The sequence below is a fragment of the Solea solea genome, chromosome 6 (genome assembly GCF_958295425.1).
Source record: "Solea solea chromosome 6, fSolSol10.1, whole genome shotgun sequence".
NCBI classification, from domain to species: domain Eukaryota; kingdom Metazoa; phylum Chordata; class Actinopteri; order Pleuronectiformes; family Soleidae; genus Solea; species Solea solea.
This window is the reverse complement of record NC_081139.1, coordinates 27,634,291-27,652,749: the sequence shown is the minus strand read 5'-3', so window position 1 is coordinate 27,652,749 and position 18,459 is coordinate 27,634,291. Positions and strand designations below refer to the sequence as shown.

Sequence of the window (18,459 nt, the reverse complement as noted above, 5' to 3'; positions counted from 1 at the left end):
AAATCAGTGATTTTAGCTGCAGGGACACAGGAGCTGCTGGTTCTCTGCTGCCTCGTGTGGTCACTTTGTGTCACTAAGGTCATTCTGAACAAAGCATTTCAAACACTGAAGTGACAAAATCAGACATTAGAACTTAGTGATGGAGGCAGCAGTGGATCAACAACTCCTGTGTGTGTGATGTTAAAATCACTCATTTTCTCTATGGGGTTTGGTGTGGGAGAGTGAGTGGTTTACAAACGTCAGTTTCCTGTTTGAAAAGTCTGTCTCACAGTGAGATAAAGATGTGAACATGTGACATAGAAATCGTAGACTTAAACTGACGTAGATTGTTTTGTTCAGTGGCTAAAATCAGTTTCCTGTGTGTTTTTGTCGGCAGCCATGTTTTCACTAACACGAGTCTCCTGTCGCCACACGACGGCTTTACAAAAAAGAAAAAGAAACTCTAAGCGATCGTAAACTTTAATGTGGACTCTGTCTCTTTGGTGTTTTGTCGTCAGAGACCACCATAGACCACCGTAGACTCTCTCGCGTTAGAGTCTGTCTCGTCCCAGTTTTCCTGTCTCAACACGAGGTTCATCATGTCAACAAAACACAGACGTTCTCATGTTTCTGTGGGTTTTTTTCTTCTCCATCGGTCTGCATGAATGTTCCCACAGGACCAGGAGTCGGCCTGCAAGACATAGCATGTCGTCCTTTCCCAGGAATCTTCCCATGTAAGGTGAGCTGACATCATGAGGCGATATCAGTGTCCCAGAGGAGGGTTAGTTCCCTGCATTTACAAAAAAACACAAACAATCATAAATGAGTTTATGAGAATTGAGTCGAAATGTTGAGAATAAGTCTGAAATATCTTAAATTAAGTTTTCAGAAACAACAGTAACATACATATGAAGGTCTGTGGGGACTGAATTTTCACAATCACTAATAATATTGTTATATAATGTTCTTATCACTGTTTGTACTTTATTCATGAAAAAGTTCAACTTTATTCTCAAAATGCTCAAAAAAGGAAAATAATCTTTGTCATTTATCAAGTGACATTTTATTTTTGTCACATTCATCGTTGACTCCTCAAAATAAAACATATGGACAAAGCTCCGCCCCTTACATGCCATCATCCAGACGAACGTTAAAGCTCAGATCAGCTTGTGTGAAAATGCTAATGTTAGCAGGCTAAACCTTGACACACACAGTAATGTTCCTGTGCATTATCGATTTTAGTAACAGTCAGTCTGCTGGTGGATGAAAGAACAGCTCATTATTTGGCAGTCAGTCTGCTGGTGGATGAAAGAACAGCTCATTATTTGGCAGTCAGTCTGCTGGTGGATGAAAGAACAGATCCTTATTTGGCAGTCAGTCTGCTGGTGGATGAAAGAAACAGATCATTATTTGGTAGTCAGTCTGCCGGTAGATGAAAGAAACAGCTCACTATTTGGCAGACAGTCCGTGGGTGGCTGTATGATAAGCTCATTATTTGGCTTAGCCCTTCCATACAGCTGTTGCAGTGGTTTTTTTGAACATTAATAACATGCTCTTTTTTTCCTTTTTTTTTTATAGTTGGACGATAATTTGACATTGTTTAAGTAACCATAGTAACACTGTTACCAAAGTATAATTTTTTAAGACTGCTAAAAACGACTTTCACGACATCATCATTTTCATTTTCCGTGCACTTTCAGAATATTATTCCATTTTTATTAAATTATTTTTTCTTTATTTAAGTAAGTCATTATGATACTATTAGGGCTGCACGGCTGGTGTAGTGGTTAGCACTCTTGCCTTTGCTGCAAAAACACCCAGGTTCAAGCCCCGGTTGGAACAAGGACCTTTCTGCATGGAGTTTGCATGTTCTCCCTATGTGTGCGTGGGTTTTCTCCGGGTTCTCCGGCTTCCTCCCACAGTCCAAAAACATGCAATATGGGGATTAGGTAAATTGGACACCCTAAATTGACCATAGGTGTGAGAGTTAATGGTTGTTTGTCTCTATGTGTGTGTGGCCCTGTGATGGACTGGCGAACTGTCCAGGGTGTACCCTGCCTATGACCCCCCGTGACCCTCTGCTGGAGGATAAAGCAGTAGATGATGGATTATGATAATATTATTACTTTTATTTTACATAGCATATCGTATATAGATCACGTATTGTGCTTTACATAAAAGACATAAAGACATAAAAGCACCAGACCAGAACTTATCAATCAAAAGAAGCAAAAACCAAAAATCAAAACTGTAGGATGTTACATAAATATACATAACTTTGGTGTTGATGAGTTTTATTGCAAAATACAAAACAAAAAACAACTTTATTGCCATTAGAAGAAGACATTCCTCATGTTTTATGACTAGACAAAGCTCCGCCTCGAGGTCACCTGAGGCAAACCAGGTGACCTGTTGTTCCTCCACCAGGAAGTGACAGAGAGAGAGAGAGAGCGACAAAGAGAGAGAGACCGACAGACAGACAGAGAGAGAGAGACAGAGAGAGACAGAGAGGGACAGACAGATTTACATCAGGAATTTCAGCGACTACAGGAACCAGTTTAACCTGAGGACAAATACACACTCCTACTGTGAGTGTGGCTGTGAACTGGAGCGGAGTGGGACTTCCTATTTGTGTTTTCTCCCTCACTCAATCGCTCACTCGGGACAGAGGACATGTCTTTCTGCAGTGACGAGGACCTTACCTGTCCCGTGTGTCAGGACATTTTCAAAGACCCTGTGGTTCTGTCGTGTAGCCACAGCTTCTGCAGAAACTGTCTGCACTCGTGGTGGAGAGAGAAACCCGCACAGGCGTGTCCCGTGTGTAAGAGGAGATCATCAAGGAGCGAGCCGCCCTCCAACCTGGCTTTGAAGAACCTGTGCTGGACGTTTGTGCTGAAACGGCGACAGAGAGTGTCAGCAGAGACCGAGTCTGTGTGCAGTCTTCACGGTGAGAAGCTCAAACTCTTCTGTCTGGACCATCAGAAGCCGGCATGTCTCATCTGCAGAGACTCAAACATGCACAGCAACCACCACTTCAGACCCATCCATGAATTAGCTCAAGACCTCAGAGAAGAGCTGCAGAACCTCCTGGAGCCTCTGCAGCAGAGGCTGAAGCTCTACGATCGAGTCCGAGACATCTGTGACCTAACGGCAGAACACATTCAGGTCCAGGCCCGGCACACTGAGAGGCAGATCAGGGAGCAGTTTGAGAAGCTTCACCGGTTCCTGCAGGAGGAAGAGGAGGCCAGGATCAGCATTCTGAGGGAGGAAGAGGAGCAGAAGAGCCAGAGGATGAAGGAGGAGAGCGAGGCTCTGAGCAGGGACACGGCAGCTCTGTCTAACTCCATCAGAGCCACCGAGGACCAGCTCAGAGCTGAAGACGCCGCTTTCCTGCTCAATTACAAGGCTGCACTGGAGAGAGTCCAGCAGCGTCCCCTGCTGGAGGAGCCACGGCCGCTCTCAGGAGCTCTGATTGATGAGGCCAAACATCTGGGCAACCTGACCTTCAGCATCTGGAACAGGATGAGGGACATGGTCTCCTACACACCGGTGATTCTGGACCCAAACACGGCTAACACAGAATTCATCCTGTCCGAGGATCTGACCAGCGTGAGACACGGAGAGAGGCGGAAACTTCCGGAAAACCCGGAGAGGGTCAACTACCACCGCTCCGTGCGCGGCCGGGAGGGCTTCAGCTCGGGGATTCACTCGTGGGACGTCGACGTGCAGGACAACCCGGCCTGGTTCGTCGGTGCCGCAGCAGAGTTTGACCACGCGGGACAAATCAAATCCAGTTTCTGGCAAATCGAGTTTTACAACCGTCGGTACATCGCGCGCATGTTTGGCGACCCCCCCGTGGTTCTGCGGCTGAGGAAGAAGCTGCACAGGATCCGGGTTTATCTGGACTGGAACAGAGGGAAACTGTCTTTCTTTGATCCCGACAGTAACACACACATACACACCTTCACACACACCTTCACTGACAGGCTGTTTCCATGTATGGGAACTTTGAATCATCTCCCACTGAAGATCGTGTCAGGGAAGATCAGCGTGAGCAGAGACGACGTCGCCCAAAAACCAACGCGCTAAAACTAGAGGCGTGTTTTCACCGAGTCAAACAGTTTGGAACCGTACGGTACGTGGCTTTTTTTGTGTGTTTTTCGTCAGGAATCGGACCGAAATACCAAAACACCTCTGGAATAAACAAAAATGAACGATGAGTGATCAGAATACACCAACTGCAAATAAAATATGTATTTAATGATTGGAAATAATGGTATTTTATTTGTTTGAAAACACACTTTTTATTTGCAATGATCGGACACTGTTGTGTTTGTGCTCCCTGGTTTTTTGTTTGCGATTCTGGCCGTGGGCGGGGCTTAGGAAGCGGTCTGCTGATTAGCTACTGAGTTTTGGAGCGGAAGTAGACATGGGCTTGAAATCGCTGTTCGTCTGGAACTTGTTCCCCCAAATTTTCCCCATCGACATCTGACAAGGTACTTCTAATAATTGTAAATGTAAAAATGGTGACAAGACGGAACAGCGAGGACTCAGACGCAGAGGTCTTTTAATAGTCTTTATTGACACTCTTAACAATTCTCAAGGCAGGTCCTCTTTGCTGAGGAAAAACAACAGCGTGGCTATGAAAACCTAAAGCAATTTGCGAGCGCAACGCTCTACAAGAGAGACGTTGCGGAACTATACACGTGGAACCAAAAATCACTCCGAAGAGGAAGCAAACTTAAACTATGGTTATCCTAAAAAACTTAAACAGAAAACTCTCCAAACGGAGGAAAAACAAGGCTCTAAGCACTTCAAAAAGAAAACAATCTCTAAGCACAATCCTAATGATTGGCGATCCTTAACTAACTAAGAATGAAATCAAAACGCAATCTAAATGATTGGATCTAAATAGTTAAAGGTAAGTCACAATCCTAATGATTGGAATTCCTAAAGAGGCTGTGAAAATTAACCAACAAAAAATCTCTCCCAAGGAGGAAAAATAAAAGGGCTATAAATCTGAACTAAGGAGTCAGCTATCAGGCTGTGATAAGAAAAACTTACAAATAAAACGTCGTTCACAAAGAGGATCAGAAACTTGAGAATGCTGTGGCTGTGACGAGGAGCTCGGGTAATCAGGCATTGGCGATGACACACTGGCACTGAAACAAAGAAGCAGAGAGTTTTTAAGGTGCACATGGCTTGATTGTCTGCAGGTGTGTGCAATCAGGCCGGCAGGCCGGCAGAGGAGGGGGCGGGGCAAGCTGCCGGAGTGACAAATGGTAAGTATTTGTAAGTAACTGTAAGTATTTGTAAGTTACTGTAAGTATTTACGAGTTCCAGACGGACAGTGACTCCACGTCCATTGAGCTGTCGTTGAGACAAACGAGCTGCTGGACCCTCTCCTTTGTTGTTTGTTGTGTCGTGTTGTGTTGAGTGTTGGTACTGTTCTAAACACGAGCCTGACCGAGGACTTTACCGCTCCAAACTGTACCGTACTGTACCGAAGCAAAGTGTACCGTGGTGAAAACTCGGCTTAAATCAAAGTGAGTTATTAAGAAAGATGGAAGACTGAACATAGATTTCTGTCTCTTTGAAGGAGCCGTTCCAAAGACTCGGCTCCTTCTTATATTTCATGATTTAATGACTGGTTGTAATTGTGAGGTAAGATTTGGGTCAGAGTGATTCAAACTTACACATCCCACCAATATAAGTTCTTCTGAATTATTGATTCTGTTTTCATTTGGCTCGTGTTTTCACTGTAAACTGTCCATAAGGTGGCGCCATATCTCCGTGCTTTGACAGTGACATCCCTGTTTTGGCTTTTCCCTCACCTAAAAAATGTTGTGAATAATACCTACGTTGCGTCTTTGGTTCTTCATCAGTCAGTCAGTCATCATCTACCGCTTTATCCTCTGCTAGAGGGTCGCGGGGGGTGCTGTGCCAATCTCAGCTACATCGGGCGATAGGCGGGGTACACCCTGGACAGTTCGCCAGTCCATCGCAGGGCCACATAGAGAGACAGACAAACAACCATTCACTCACACACTCACTCCTATGGTCAATTTAGATTGTCCAATTTTACCTATCCCCACATTGCATGTTTTTGGACTGTGGGAGGAAGCCGGAGAACCCGGAGAAAACCCACGCACACACGGGGAGAACATGCAAACTCCATGCAGAAAGGCCCTTGTTCCAACCGGGGCTCGAACCCGGGTCTTCTCGCTGCAAGGCGGTTATTCAGATGATAAGCTCAGTTTTAACTTAGGGTTTAACTTTGGTCTAAAGTTTGGGAGTGGTCTGTGTGCTGTCATTGCATCATGTGACCAGCTGATGGTGCTCTAAACTGTGGTTCACTTAAACACTGTTTGTTTTCTCTTGTTGATGCTGTTTTTTTTTTAAAATGTATTTCTCATTTCAATTCACTTTTGCTTCTTATTTTCAAATCATTTTAAATCTTTGTCATTTAAAATGAAAACGTAAATGCGTTAAATTTGAGGGACGACAGTGTGTGTGTGTGTGTGTGTGTGTGTGTGTTTGAGATTAATACACTCTTTTATTTGTGGACACAGAAGTAATATTTCTAATTTACTGAGTTGCCAAATTTAACAGATTCTAAAAGTTTTCAGTTTAAGTGAATTTATTTGTCTATCTGTCTTCTGTCAGATCACAACTTTCATTTCCTCACTGTGTGTGCGTGTGTGTGTGCGCGTGTGTGTGTGTGTGTGAGACTCTCACTGCTTTTCCATTTGAGCTCTGAATCTTCTTCCCCGGCGACACAGAAAACTCGGCTGGTGAGTGAAAAATGTATCAGTTTAGACTGTTTGTAACAGGAGAGGTGAAACAATGTGACATTTTTTAAGATAAATGAAAGTGAACAGTGAACTATAAACACAGAGTGTCGGGTATTTTATATTTTATGAAAACATACAAGTGAAACTATGAAATTAGGATCTCCATGTTCCAGAGACGTATTTATTTATTTTATTATTATTCAATTATTATTTCTTTTGACTCACTTCATTCTTCCTGCAGATGACGATTCATTCGATATAATATTCCACAAATACTTACTTTGAATTTTTTTTAATTTTGTATTAAAAGAAACCACAAGTAAAAAAACAAAAAAAGATGAAATTTTGTGTCAGAGAAACATCGACAGGTTTCATGTATCAAGTTTACGACGTCTGAAGAATCCGATTTTCCTTCAAGAAAGTGAAGTTTGTAAACTGCTCACTCTCCTGCACCAAAGTCCATAGAGAAAATCAGTGATTGTTGATCCACAGAGCTGCCTCCATCACTGAGTTCTTTAAATCCTTTGTTCACATTGACCTCAGTGACACAGAGCGACCACACGAGGCAGCAGAGGACCAGCAGCTCCCGTGTCCCCAGCGGCTAAAATCACTGATTTTCTCTCCAACATTGTCAACGTCTGCATCCCATAACAGTTGACCCCAGTCGTTTGGACCATGAGAGGTTATTTTGGGATAGCTGTGGGCGTGGCCTTGCTCTTGACCACCGGCCAATGTGACACGAGCTGTGGAGGAATAGACGGTCTACACGGAGTCTTAGGAGTGGCAGGTCGAGATGGATGGCCCGGGGAGAAGGGACAGAAAGGAGAGCCAGGTAAAGAAAACAACAAAGAAGCCAGTGAATGTTAAATTATGGGATTTGAAGATTTGAGTTGAACTGCTGGTTCAAATCTCAACTGCCCTGTCCTCAGTTATCAGCTGCTTTTGTCGATTAATGAATTCATCTGTTTGATTCTGAGTTTAATAAAGTAGGAACGAGCCGATGTGATGCTCGCTGACAATATACAAAATAAGTTTGAAAGGTAAACTCTAATTCGAGCTCCCGATGTCACGTGACTCAGTTTGTTTACTCCTCCATGTTGGCAGGAAAAACATGGTCCCAGCTCGCCTAGCCTCACCTCGCCTCCACGCGGTTTGGTCTGGTTTTCCTTTCCAATATAGCTCCTCCTCAACGTGGGCAGAGTCATTACAGCATGACTGCGTGAAACTGTGGTGACGTTGTTTTCAAACGAGTGACTTGTAAAGCAGTTGTTTTGGGTGAAAGTGAATCATTAGAATCATTAGTTGACAGAAAGGTTCAGTCCTTCAGTCACTGAACTGAAATACCGGTGAACGTGGTCACGATGGCCGGACTCCACCAGACTCCACTGTTAAATATTCACATTTCACACATTTGCTTTGCTAAATGTTGCAGATGAACACGTGTTTTCAGCATTTTTAAGTCTTTTTCATGTTGATCTACAGTTGGACATTGTTGGCTTTGACGTCACGCTCATGACTCTTTAGTAACGACTCTCTCTGACCAATCAGAGGCCGGCAGTCTGGTGACGTCACATTTTAGTATCGGCTCAGCTGAACCTCGTCAGGGCAGGAACTAAATAAAGTACCAGGTTCTATCACTGATGGAGAAGCAAAATTACCGAGCTGAGTCGAGAGCAACCGAGAGTGAGTCGAGAGCGAGTCCAGAGTGAATCAAGAGCGACTCGCTCTCGTGGAAAAACGGCACAAGAGTTCAGTGTCACTTTAAATCCACAGAGATTGAACAGTATCTCAGAGAACCTGCCATATGTTCACAGTCTTTCACAGTGAAAAAGTTTAAGTGACTCGTTACATGCTTTGACTTGTTGCCTCGACAATCCTCAAGCTCGACCACTCAAACTTTTCCATTTGAATTTGGTGATTGACCTGGAAATGTCCTGTTTGTCTCCAGGGTCCGTGTCCAGTGGACTGGTGGACGGAAGTGTCCTGAAGCTGAGAGGAGAGAGGGGGAGTCGCGGTTTACAAGGACCGATGGGGCCTAAAGGCTACCACGGAGACGTGGGAGCAGCAGGTCACCCTGGGAAACCTGGACGCCGCGGTCCTAGTGGAGACATTCTTAATCAAGGTACTGACGATGACTGAAAATAGACAAATGTGGTATTGAGGGTGACAACAGTATCTTTCAGTGGGTAACAGAACCTCTGAATCGCTGAGCAGCAAGACGTGGTGTTCCTCTAGGTTCTGTTCTGGGTGTTTGGATGATCTTTGTAAAGAACAGACGCGGATCAAAGAAAAGACTCCAAAGGTTTGTGAAGGCTGCAAAGTTTCACGCCAAAGCCGACGTGCGGTTATTCCGGTCATTTCACCCACGCTGTCGCCAGAGGACGAAGAAAGAGCTGGAAATTACGTTGAGACTCAGATAAACGTAAATCGTGTTCAGTTACATGGTGTTCGTGTGGACAAATCATGTGACAACAGGAAGTATGCAAAAAAGACATCGATTCAATTAGGGCGTGGTCTAATGCACAGGTTTACATACACACACACACAGTTGTCCACCTCAGTATTTACTCCATGTTAGTTTAGTCAAAGTTTGTTTTTGCTGTGAAATCTGTTTGGAATGTTTTCTTTCCCACTTCTTTTCTTCCGTCTTTGAGCCGATGAGACGCTCAGGTCATGTGATGCTGATGTGTGTGTGTGTGGTTTCCTCCTGTAGGACAGTCCGGTCGTCAGGCCCACGTGGCCTTCTCCGTCATCAGGAGAGACAGAAGTTACCCTCGCCCGGCAGGCAGCGGATCACAGGTAAGAAACACAGACCACAGTAAAACACAATGAGCAGAAAGATGGTGAGAAACACAACGTTAGTGAAGTAAACGCAGGTTTGAGTCACAGCTGCCAGAGCAACGTGACTCAGGTCGTCCTGGGGTCATGTGACGGCTTCTGTCCACGCTCCGCCCACAGCTCCGTCATCAACGTAAAGGTTTAGAACTCCAGTAGCTGACCATGCACAACCAAAGGTAGCGCCCCCTCTGGCACATTAACAGATTCAAATCATGGACTCAGACTAGATTTACCAAGAGCTAGTCTACACAGCAAGGATCACATTTTTTTTTCGATAAATCGGTCGATTTAAAGTGACAGTGACCTCCGACACATGTACTGTGTGTGTGTGTGTGTGTGTGTGTGTGTGTGTGTGTGTGTCCTCCGCAGACAATAACCTACCAGTCCACTGTGGTCAACAAACCTGGCGACATTGTTGCAGCCACAGGTATCTTCACCTGCAGAGTTCCTGGCGTTTATTACTTCACTTTTCACTCTGTTGCCAAGGTAACAAGCTTGTGTATGTTGTATGACAGCACATGTTTTTGTGCTTTTTGTGTGTAATCCACACACCGTACCTGTGTGTGTGTGTGTGTGTGTCTTTCAGGTTAGCATGTGCCTGCGTATAGCCAGTCAGGCTGTGGCTCTGGGATTCTGTGATTACAACAGGGGAAAAAGTGATCACGTAAGTTTCCAGAACATTTCCATTCATCCTTTGTCTGCTGTCGTCTGGAAGGTCACAAGGTCCAGGGAGTCCTGGTCCAATCTGAAACTCACAACAGAGTCTAAAAGTTAGAGGGAGGTTTTTAAAAGAGACGTTTACAGACCCTGGGTTTATTCAGATTACGCTTCGGTTTAAGATGACAGTTTAACCCTCTCGTGACCATCGTTGTGTCGTTGTTGTGTTGTGTTTCAGGTGCTGTCAGGGGGCGCTGTTCTGCAGCTCACGCTGGGACAGAGAGTTTGGCTCGAGTCCTTCAGAGACCAGCAGACGGAGTCTGACATGCGGGACACGCAGGACAAACAGATCATCTTCAATGGCTTCCTGCTCTTCCCAGGGGCTCAGTGACGGTTCAGCTGTGACCAGCGTATATCTCACGTCTGTTCTCTGGTCTAAAATAAAAGTCTCCTATACCACTGTGTGAGTGTCAATCACTGTTTGTGTCACATTCACGCCGGTGTGAAAAACGTCGCAGAATGTCGACCCTGGTCCTGTAGTGTTCCTACCAGGGAAGAAGAAGAAGAGCGATGCTGCGGCTCCATCGAGCGGCTCACAGCTGAGACGTCCGTTGGCTGAGGCGGGGTTTGCCGGGTAGGCGGGGCTTAATACTCCACCTACTGCTGGGGTGGAAGTTCAGTTCACCCATAGCTGCACGTGGATGAGGCAAATCGCATCATATGCACAGGCTAGCCCGGTGGGGGCGAGTACCCGAGGGTGGGGGGTGAACGGTATTGTTTGTGACTGAATGAAAAAGCTCTGCCTGTGCCGTCTTGTTTCACCGTCTCATTCCTTTCGTCCCAGCGTTGACGTACACTCCTGATCAAGATTTTAGGACCAGTTGAAAAATTGCAAGAATTTACATTTTGCACTGTTGGATCTTAAGAAGATTCTAAGTCGTGTTTCAAAATGCAAAAAGAAGAAGAAATGGGAGTGAAACAAAAAAAATTGAGTAAGCAATTTATTGCAAACAACCATTAAAGTGAAATAGGCTGTTCATCAGCTGATCAAAGGTTTAAGAGCACAGCCTTTAAAAGTCTAAATCTTTTCTGTCAGGTATCCACACTGTCATGACCTCCTGATGGCAAAGGCAAAAAAACCTTCTCTCTTTGAACGCGGTCGGACTGTTGAGCTGCATCAGCGAGGCCTCTCGCAGCGTGCCATTGCTGCTGAGGTCGGACGCAGTAAGTCAGTCATTTTAAACGTCTTCAAAGATCCTGAGGGTTATGGAACAAAAAAGTCAAGTGGTAGACCCAAAAACATTTCATCGGCCCTGAGCCGGAGGATCCAAATGTCTGTCCGTCAAGACACGGCCAAAATGAAGCTCGTCACTGGTGCCAACTGCAGTCCTATAACCATTAGACAACATCTGCAAGAGGAAGGTCTAAGAACAAAAAATGTCTTCAAAGGCCTCGTCTCCTTGGTTTGGAGTTTGCACGAGAAACAAAACATGGGACATTAAAAGGTGGAAGAAAGTTTTATTCACGATGAGAAAAAATGTCACCTTGACGGTCCTGATGGCTTTTACCGTCACTGGCAATGACAAGGAGATCCCACCTGAGATGTTTTCTACACGGCACGGTGGAGGGGGCGCCATCATGATCTGGGGGGCTTCTTCCTTCAATGGAACAATGGAGCTTCAGGTTGTGCAGAGCTGGCTGTGTGGAGATGTTGCAGGAGCATCCCTCATGACTGAAGGCCATCGTCTGTGTGCTAATGACTGGGTTTTTCACCGACGCTGCAGTTCACAAAGGACTTCTTCCAGAGAAACAACATCACTCATTTGAACCGTCCTGCGTGTTCCCCTGATCTAAATCCAACTGAGAACATTTGGGGTTGGATGGCGAGGGAATGGACACCAGTTCCAGACGGTGGGTGTCCTCCGTGAAGCCATCTTCACCACTTGGAGCAACATTCCCACTAGCCTCATGGAAACACTAGCATCAAGCATGCCGAAACGAATTTTTGAGGTGATTAACAAGAATGGCACAGCTACTCATTACTTTTTTCAAGTCCTTTTTCCAAAATGTTATTTCTATTTTTTTTTTTTTTTGAGATGTGCTCTTAAACCTTTGATCAGCTGATGAACAGCCTATTTCAGTTAAGTGGTTATTTGCAATAAATTGCTTACTCAAATTTTTTTTTGTCTCACTCCCATTTCTTCTTCTTTTTGCATTTTGAAGCACAACTTAGAACCTTTTTAAGATCCAACAGTGCAAAATGTCAATTCTTGCAATTTTTCAACTGGTCTTAAAATCAGGAGTGTATAAACCACATGTTCGACGAGTCCAGATCCATCACGTGACCTGGGTTGTGTCTGATAACTGATCTACGTTGATATGATTTGTTTTGATTTGTTGTTTTATATTAAGGTACAAACATATTCACCATTAACTAGCTGCTTACTAACATGCATGTAAGTAGCATACTAGCCCTTTATTAGTAATTATTAAGCACTTATTAATACCTTATTCCACCTCTATTATGACATGAATGAAGGTTAATTCAGGGTGTGGAAGTATCGGACAGATGGAAAAAAGGGAACTCTGCAGATTACAGTTAACTGTGAGAAAGTGCTGAGTCGTCGTTCCTCTCGGCTGCTGCAGGACTCGCGGCGTCACTTTGTTTTTCACTCTCGTCTCAGAGTCTGTCCTCTCAGAATCTGTCGTCTCAGAGTTTGTCCTCTCAGAGTCTGTCCTCTCAGAATCTGTCCTCTCAGAGTGTGTCCTCTCAGAGTCTGTCCTCTCAGAGCCTGTCGTCTCAGAGTTTGTCCTCTCAGAGCCTGTCCTCTCAGAGTTTGTCCTCTCAGAGCCTGTCCTCTCAGAGTTTGTCCTCTCAGCAGGTGAGTTGCACACTTTTGTTTTTGAATCATCACAGCGTTTGTAATATCTGCTAAACTTAGACGAATCATGTCTTTGAAATCATTATTATTTATTTATTCTTTATTTTATCTAACCCTGAATTTATTCTCAACAAAACAGTGTTTTTACAGCAAAACTCTGTGTGTTTTCATTTTGTTGTATTTTATTTTTAGGAACACACACACACACACACACACACACACACACACACGTCATCCCTCAGTCATTTCCTAGCGTCCTTGTCTCCTAACATCTTTTCCTTCCTCTCCTCTCCTCACCAGGTCCGTCATGCTCCATCACTTTCTTCTCCCAGTGTTGGCGCTGATCTCATTAGCTGTGCAGCTGCTGGTTGCTATGGAGACCTGCCCAGCCACCGGGGTGCCGGGCATACCAGGTACATGCCTGCGTGTTTGACTGCGTGTACCCAGCATGCACCTGGTTACCTGTCTTGTTGATGTGTGTTTGGCCGTCCTCAGGAATGCCCGGACTGCCCGGCAGAGACGGTCGTGATGGTCTGAAAGGACAGAAAGGCGAACAAGGTACGTTTAGAAGTACAGCTGCACGTTTCTTTCAGGTCCTCACACACGCACGGCGCCCCCTGCTGCTCAACACCAGCCTGACACGACGCGGCTGCCAGCAGATTTCAGCGACTCACTCTGCCACACCAAAGTCCACAGAGAAAATCAGTGATTTTAACATCACACACAGGAGTTGTTGATCCACTGCTGCCTCCATCACTGAGTTCAAATGTCTTATTTTGTAAAATTCGGCATTTGAAATGTTCTGTTCAGATTAACCTCAGTGACACAAAGTGACCACAAGAGGCAGCAGAGGAGCAGCAGCTAAAATTACTGATTTTCTCTGTGGACTTTGGTGTGAGTAGGTGGTGAGTGGACAAAAGTCTGTCTCACAGTGAGATAAAGACGTGAATGACCGTGTCAGTGTTTTGTACAACCTGAACTGTCCCTTTAATCCGGCCCTTCTTGACAAAACAAACAAAATTCCCTCTGATACTGAAAGTATCAGCAATTTCTCCTCAAACACAGCAGGTCAGTGTGTTACTGCCTCTACAGGAGCAGAGCGGAACTTCGGCCTCGGCCCACTGACGGGGGTGAAGGGGGAGCCGGGGCCGATGGGTTTCCCGGGGAAACGAGGTGAGAGCGGCGAGCCGGGGGAACCTGGGGAACCAGGACATGAAGGCCCTCTCGGAGAACCCGGAGACCTCGAGTATGTCGTCCATTTAACACCAATTCACTGTGATTTTTCAAGTTTAATAGTTTTTTTATTAAAAACAAAGCAAAAAAAATCGCAATCACTGTCAAAACAACAATTCACACGAGAAATGATGACAAACAGTAAAATGTAAAATAGTTCAAGGAATTATTTTACTTTCCTCAGTTTTTTTTTAGTTTTTTTCGACTCATACTGTTATTATGAGTCGATCTTTGCGTCACAAAAAAATTCCTTAATAAAAAAATGTCTTTTATTTAACAAAGTCTTGTTTCTGTGGCTGCAGTACCCAGGGGGGCCAGCAGAGGGCGGCGTTCAGCGTGGCCAGAGCAACCACGGAAAACCCGAGCAGTTCCGGCCCCATTCGCTTCACGACCGTCATCACCAACATCGACAACGACTACGACGTCGAGACGGGATGCTTCAGGTGAGAAGGGCGGGGGGGCGTGGCCCCAATGTGGTCAAGCCGAGGCTGCGTCCACGAGAAGACGCTTTCATTCAAATGATGTTTTTCTTTTTGTTGTTGTTTCACTTGAGCACTAATCTGCCTACAACTGTGTGTGTCATGTGACCTCTGGGGTTCACTGGGCATGTGCGTGCACCTGCAAACAGGAAGTGGATTCTCCTCCATAGAAGGACAAAAAGACAGAAGACAGAGACAGACGGAGCGTCTCGTCCGTCGCGATGTAGCAACACCTCCGGACCTTGTGGGGGCAGTAGAGAGTCAGTCGTCCAGTCACAGCTGAAAACACAAAGTGACTGAACCCTCTCAAATATCGCGACACCGGCGGGGGGGCTGTCACATGACCAGTTCACTTCATGCCGTCGAGATCACTGTTCTGAAACCGTGGAAACGCACGATGCTTCCGGCCGTCGTCCTTAAAGAGGAGTCTGACCTGTCGCTCTCTCGTCTGCAGAGGACAAACCTGTCACTCTCTCGTCTGCAGAGAAGAAACCTGTCGCTCTCTCGTCTGCAGAGAAGAAACCTGTCGCTCTCTCGTCTGCAGAGGACAAACCTGTCGCTCTCTCGTCTGCAGAGAAGAAACCTGTCACTCTCTCGTCTGCAGAGTACAAACCTGTCGCTCTCTCGTCTGCAGAGGACAAACCTGTCGCTCTCTCGTCTGCAGAGAAGAAACCTGTCGCTCTCTCGTCTGCAGAGAAGAAACCTGTCGCTCTCTCATCTGCAGAGGACAAACCTGTCGCTCTCTCGTCTGCAGAGAAGAAACCTGTCGCTCTCTCGTCTGCAGAGGACAAACCTGTCGCTCTCTCGTCTGCAGAGGACAAACCTGTCGCTCTCTCGTCTGCAGAGAAGAAACCTGTCGCTCTCTCGTCTGCAGAGGACAAACCTGTCGCTCTCTCTTCTGCAGAGAGTGTCGGGTTTTTGTGTCTGCAGGTGTCTGTTTTTTTTGTTATTATTTTTGTGTCGCCATCAGGTGTCGGGTTTTTTATGTTATTATTGTTGTGTCGTTGTCAGGTGTCGGGTTTTTGTGTTATTATTGTTCTGTCGTCGTAAGGTTTTTGTGTTATTATTGTTGTGTCGTTGTCAGGTGTCGGGTCTCGGGGACGTACTACTTTGTGTTCCACGCGTCGATAGAAGATCGTCTGTGTGTCGTGATGAAGATGAATGGAACTGAGCTTGCGATGTTCTGCGATCATCGCCGTGACAACAGACAGGTGCGTCCGTCCTGCTGCTGAGAAGCAGACCCATAATTATATTCATGTTAATTATGTGAATAATGGTGTGTCTCTGCAGTCTGTGTCACAGTGTAATTATCATTTAACATTTGTAAAGCACTCACTCTCCCACACACACACACGTGTAATTTGGCAAATCTGGCATTAGAAATTGTTCCTTCACATTAACGACAGTGACACAGAGTGACCACACGAGGCAGCAGAGGACCAGCAGCTCCTGTGTGTGTGTGGGAGAGTGAGCGCTTTACAAACTTCAGTTTCCTGTTGTTATTAAGTGGCTAAGTGTTGTGTGATACGACCACACTGTAAGAAAAGCCTGAACGTGACCTCATGTGCAGGTGACCTCCGGCGGCCTGGCGGTCTACATGTCCCAAAATCAGCAGGTTTGGTTGGAGATCAAAGACTACAGAGGGATGACGGGGAAACCGAGCGGTTACAGCGTCTTCTCCGGCTTCCTGCTGCGCCACCACTGATCAACAGGGCAGGAAACAAACAAATAAACACATAAACAAATAAACAAACAACGAAGTCGTCTTTTTCACTGTCCAGCAAGGAAAAATAACAAACATATTTTATCCTTCTGGTGTTTAGTAACTGGTCGTGAGGACCTGGATTGTGGTTCTGGTTTCAGGTGTCGCCTGAGAACAAAGACCGGCCCGATCAGTTGAGCCCTGAGCAAACATCTCGACAGCTCTGCTATTCCCTTTATTCCCTATTATTTTGAAAACGGCAGGATCATGTTTGAGCATGGAAAAACACATACTTGGATTTGTATTGTGAAAACTTTGGAGTCGTGCACGGAGAAACTGAGACTTTTATTTTGACAAACAGGACAACCAGAACCTGGGGCTTCAATTTTGAAATCTGCAGTGCCGTGTTTCAGTGTGTAATAAATGAGACTGAGACATTTATTTTGAAAATATACACAGCCATGTTTTAGTGTGTCACTTTAATTTATTTTGAAAATGGGATTGTAGTTTAGCACTGGAAAACACGAGATGCATTCACTGACCCTTGTAAATTCCATCACTTCTGTCAGGTTCATGGTGACGAATTTAGAGGAGCAACAACAAGGTGCATTCAGGGACCACCGTAAAGTCGAGTTCGAGTTCTGCTGGGTCGACAGTGTGTGAAATAAATCAACATGTGTCGTTACAGCCGACACACACACGCGCACACACACACACAGTGGTGCATTTTTTGAGCATCTAAACGTTGGTGAAAACGGACAAAAATTAACACACAAATCCGACCTGGTGAACGATTTCAAATAATGCAAATAAGTAAAAATGGAGCTTTAGTGAAAGGGAAACTTGGACTTTGAGATTAAAACGTCTGATTTGGATCAAAAACCTCTGCGTTGTCTCTCAGTTGCTTTCAAGTCGTCGACCAGACCTGAAAATAAAAAGTCGTTTAAGTTTCCAGGAGAGGAGACAGACATGCATTTGAGACTTACAAATTATAATATAGTTGCCATAGTAACAAGAGTTTCTGTCCTTGCCATCACACAAAAGTGATCATTACTAAACTATCATGTTGGATTTTACATGATTAAAATAAGATTTTATGACCATAACGTCACAGTTTTCAAAATAAAAGCCTCAGTTCCTGCTCGTCCTCGCTAAAACACAACCCTAAACCTTTCAAAATAAGTTAGCTGGTTACTCTGATATGAACTCCTAATTCTACACTCTGACACTGTTACCATGTACTACAACCGCTGATCACCGTGATGTGACACGTTCAGCTCATAGAAGCATCGTGCGCTCTTGTCTCTGCGCATCTGTGAATCAGAAAAGCGGATCAGAAAGCGACACATTGGCGTCTTTCACATGATATTTTCATAAAAATATACTGAAATCAGCTGTTGGAGGAAATGAGAGCCAGCCTGAAACTTGCTTCGTCTTCACGACCTCAACAAACAAGAAGTTCAGAGGAAAAACAGAACAAAATGTTCTTTTATAGGAATTTTTAATCAGATCAGATTTTCAGATTTTCTAGACTTCTTCAAAATAGTTTCACTTCCACTGACGAGGGATTTGCTTCATCAGCAGGAAAATGCTTCTTCTGAAAACTGCAGTGTTTTCAAATGACACTGAGACTTTGATTCTGGAAACTGTGGAACCAAGAAACCATTGCCTTTATTTTGAAAACGGCAGGAGTCATGTTTTAGCATGGGAAAACTGAGACTTTTATTTTGAAAATTGTTGCGTTTCAAAGTGGACAGAAAGTGAGATTTATGTTTTAGCTTGAGAGAACCAACCTTTATTTTGAAAAACGGGGTTGTGTTTTAGCGTGGGAATACAGGAAACTGAGGCATTTATTTTGAAACCTGCAGGATCATGGGAAAATGCATACTTGGGAT

At 44.9% G+C, this 18,459-nt stretch overlaps 2 protein-coding genes across 5 annotated transcripts; both read left to right on the top strand.

Moving 5' to 3' along the window:
• The first annotated feature begins 625 nt into the window (after window positions 1–625).
• On the top strand, window positions 626–10,724 carry LOC131461401 (complement C1q subcomponent subunit C-like). 4 transcript variants are annotated; one of them, XM_058632645.1, is made up of 7 exons: window positions 626–718; window positions 7,428–7,605; window positions 8,722–8,895; window positions 9,487–9,572; window positions 9,981–10,097; window positions 10,198–10,275; window positions 10,507–10,724. In XM_058632645.1, the coding sequence occupies exons 1-7, from the start codon at window positions 641–643 to the stop codon at window positions 10,657–10,659; spliced, it is 864 nt and encodes a 287-aa protein (XP_058488628.1). In that variant the 5' UTR covers window positions 626–640; the 3' UTR covers window positions 10,660–10,724. The 4 variants fall into 4 exon arrangements, with proteins under 4 accessions (XP_058488628.1, XP_058488627.1, XP_058488630.1 ...); XM_058632647.1 differs by lacking the exon at window positions 626–718 and adding an exon at window positions 5,266–6,773 and having other exon boundaries at window positions 7,317–7,605; XM_058632646.1 differs by lacking the exon at window positions 626–718 and adding an exon at window positions 5,267–6,773.
• A 2,167-nt stretch (window positions 10,725–12,891) lies between these two features.
• LOC131461069 (complement C1q subcomponent subunit C-like) lies at window positions 12,892–16,895 on the top strand. The gene is made up of 7 exons (XM_058632060.1): window positions 12,892–13,150; window positions 13,451–13,563; window positions 13,646–13,708; window positions 14,243–14,396; window positions 14,686–14,826; window positions 15,947–16,073; window positions 16,433–16,895. The coding sequence occupies exons 2-7, from the start codon at window positions 13,458–13,460 to the stop codon at window positions 16,565–16,567; spliced, it is 726 nt and encodes a 241-aa protein (XP_058488043.1). The 5' UTR covers window positions 12,892–13,150; window positions 13,451–13,457; the 3' UTR covers window positions 16,568–16,895.
• The last annotated feature ends 1,564 nt before the right edge of the window (window positions 16,896–18,459 follow it).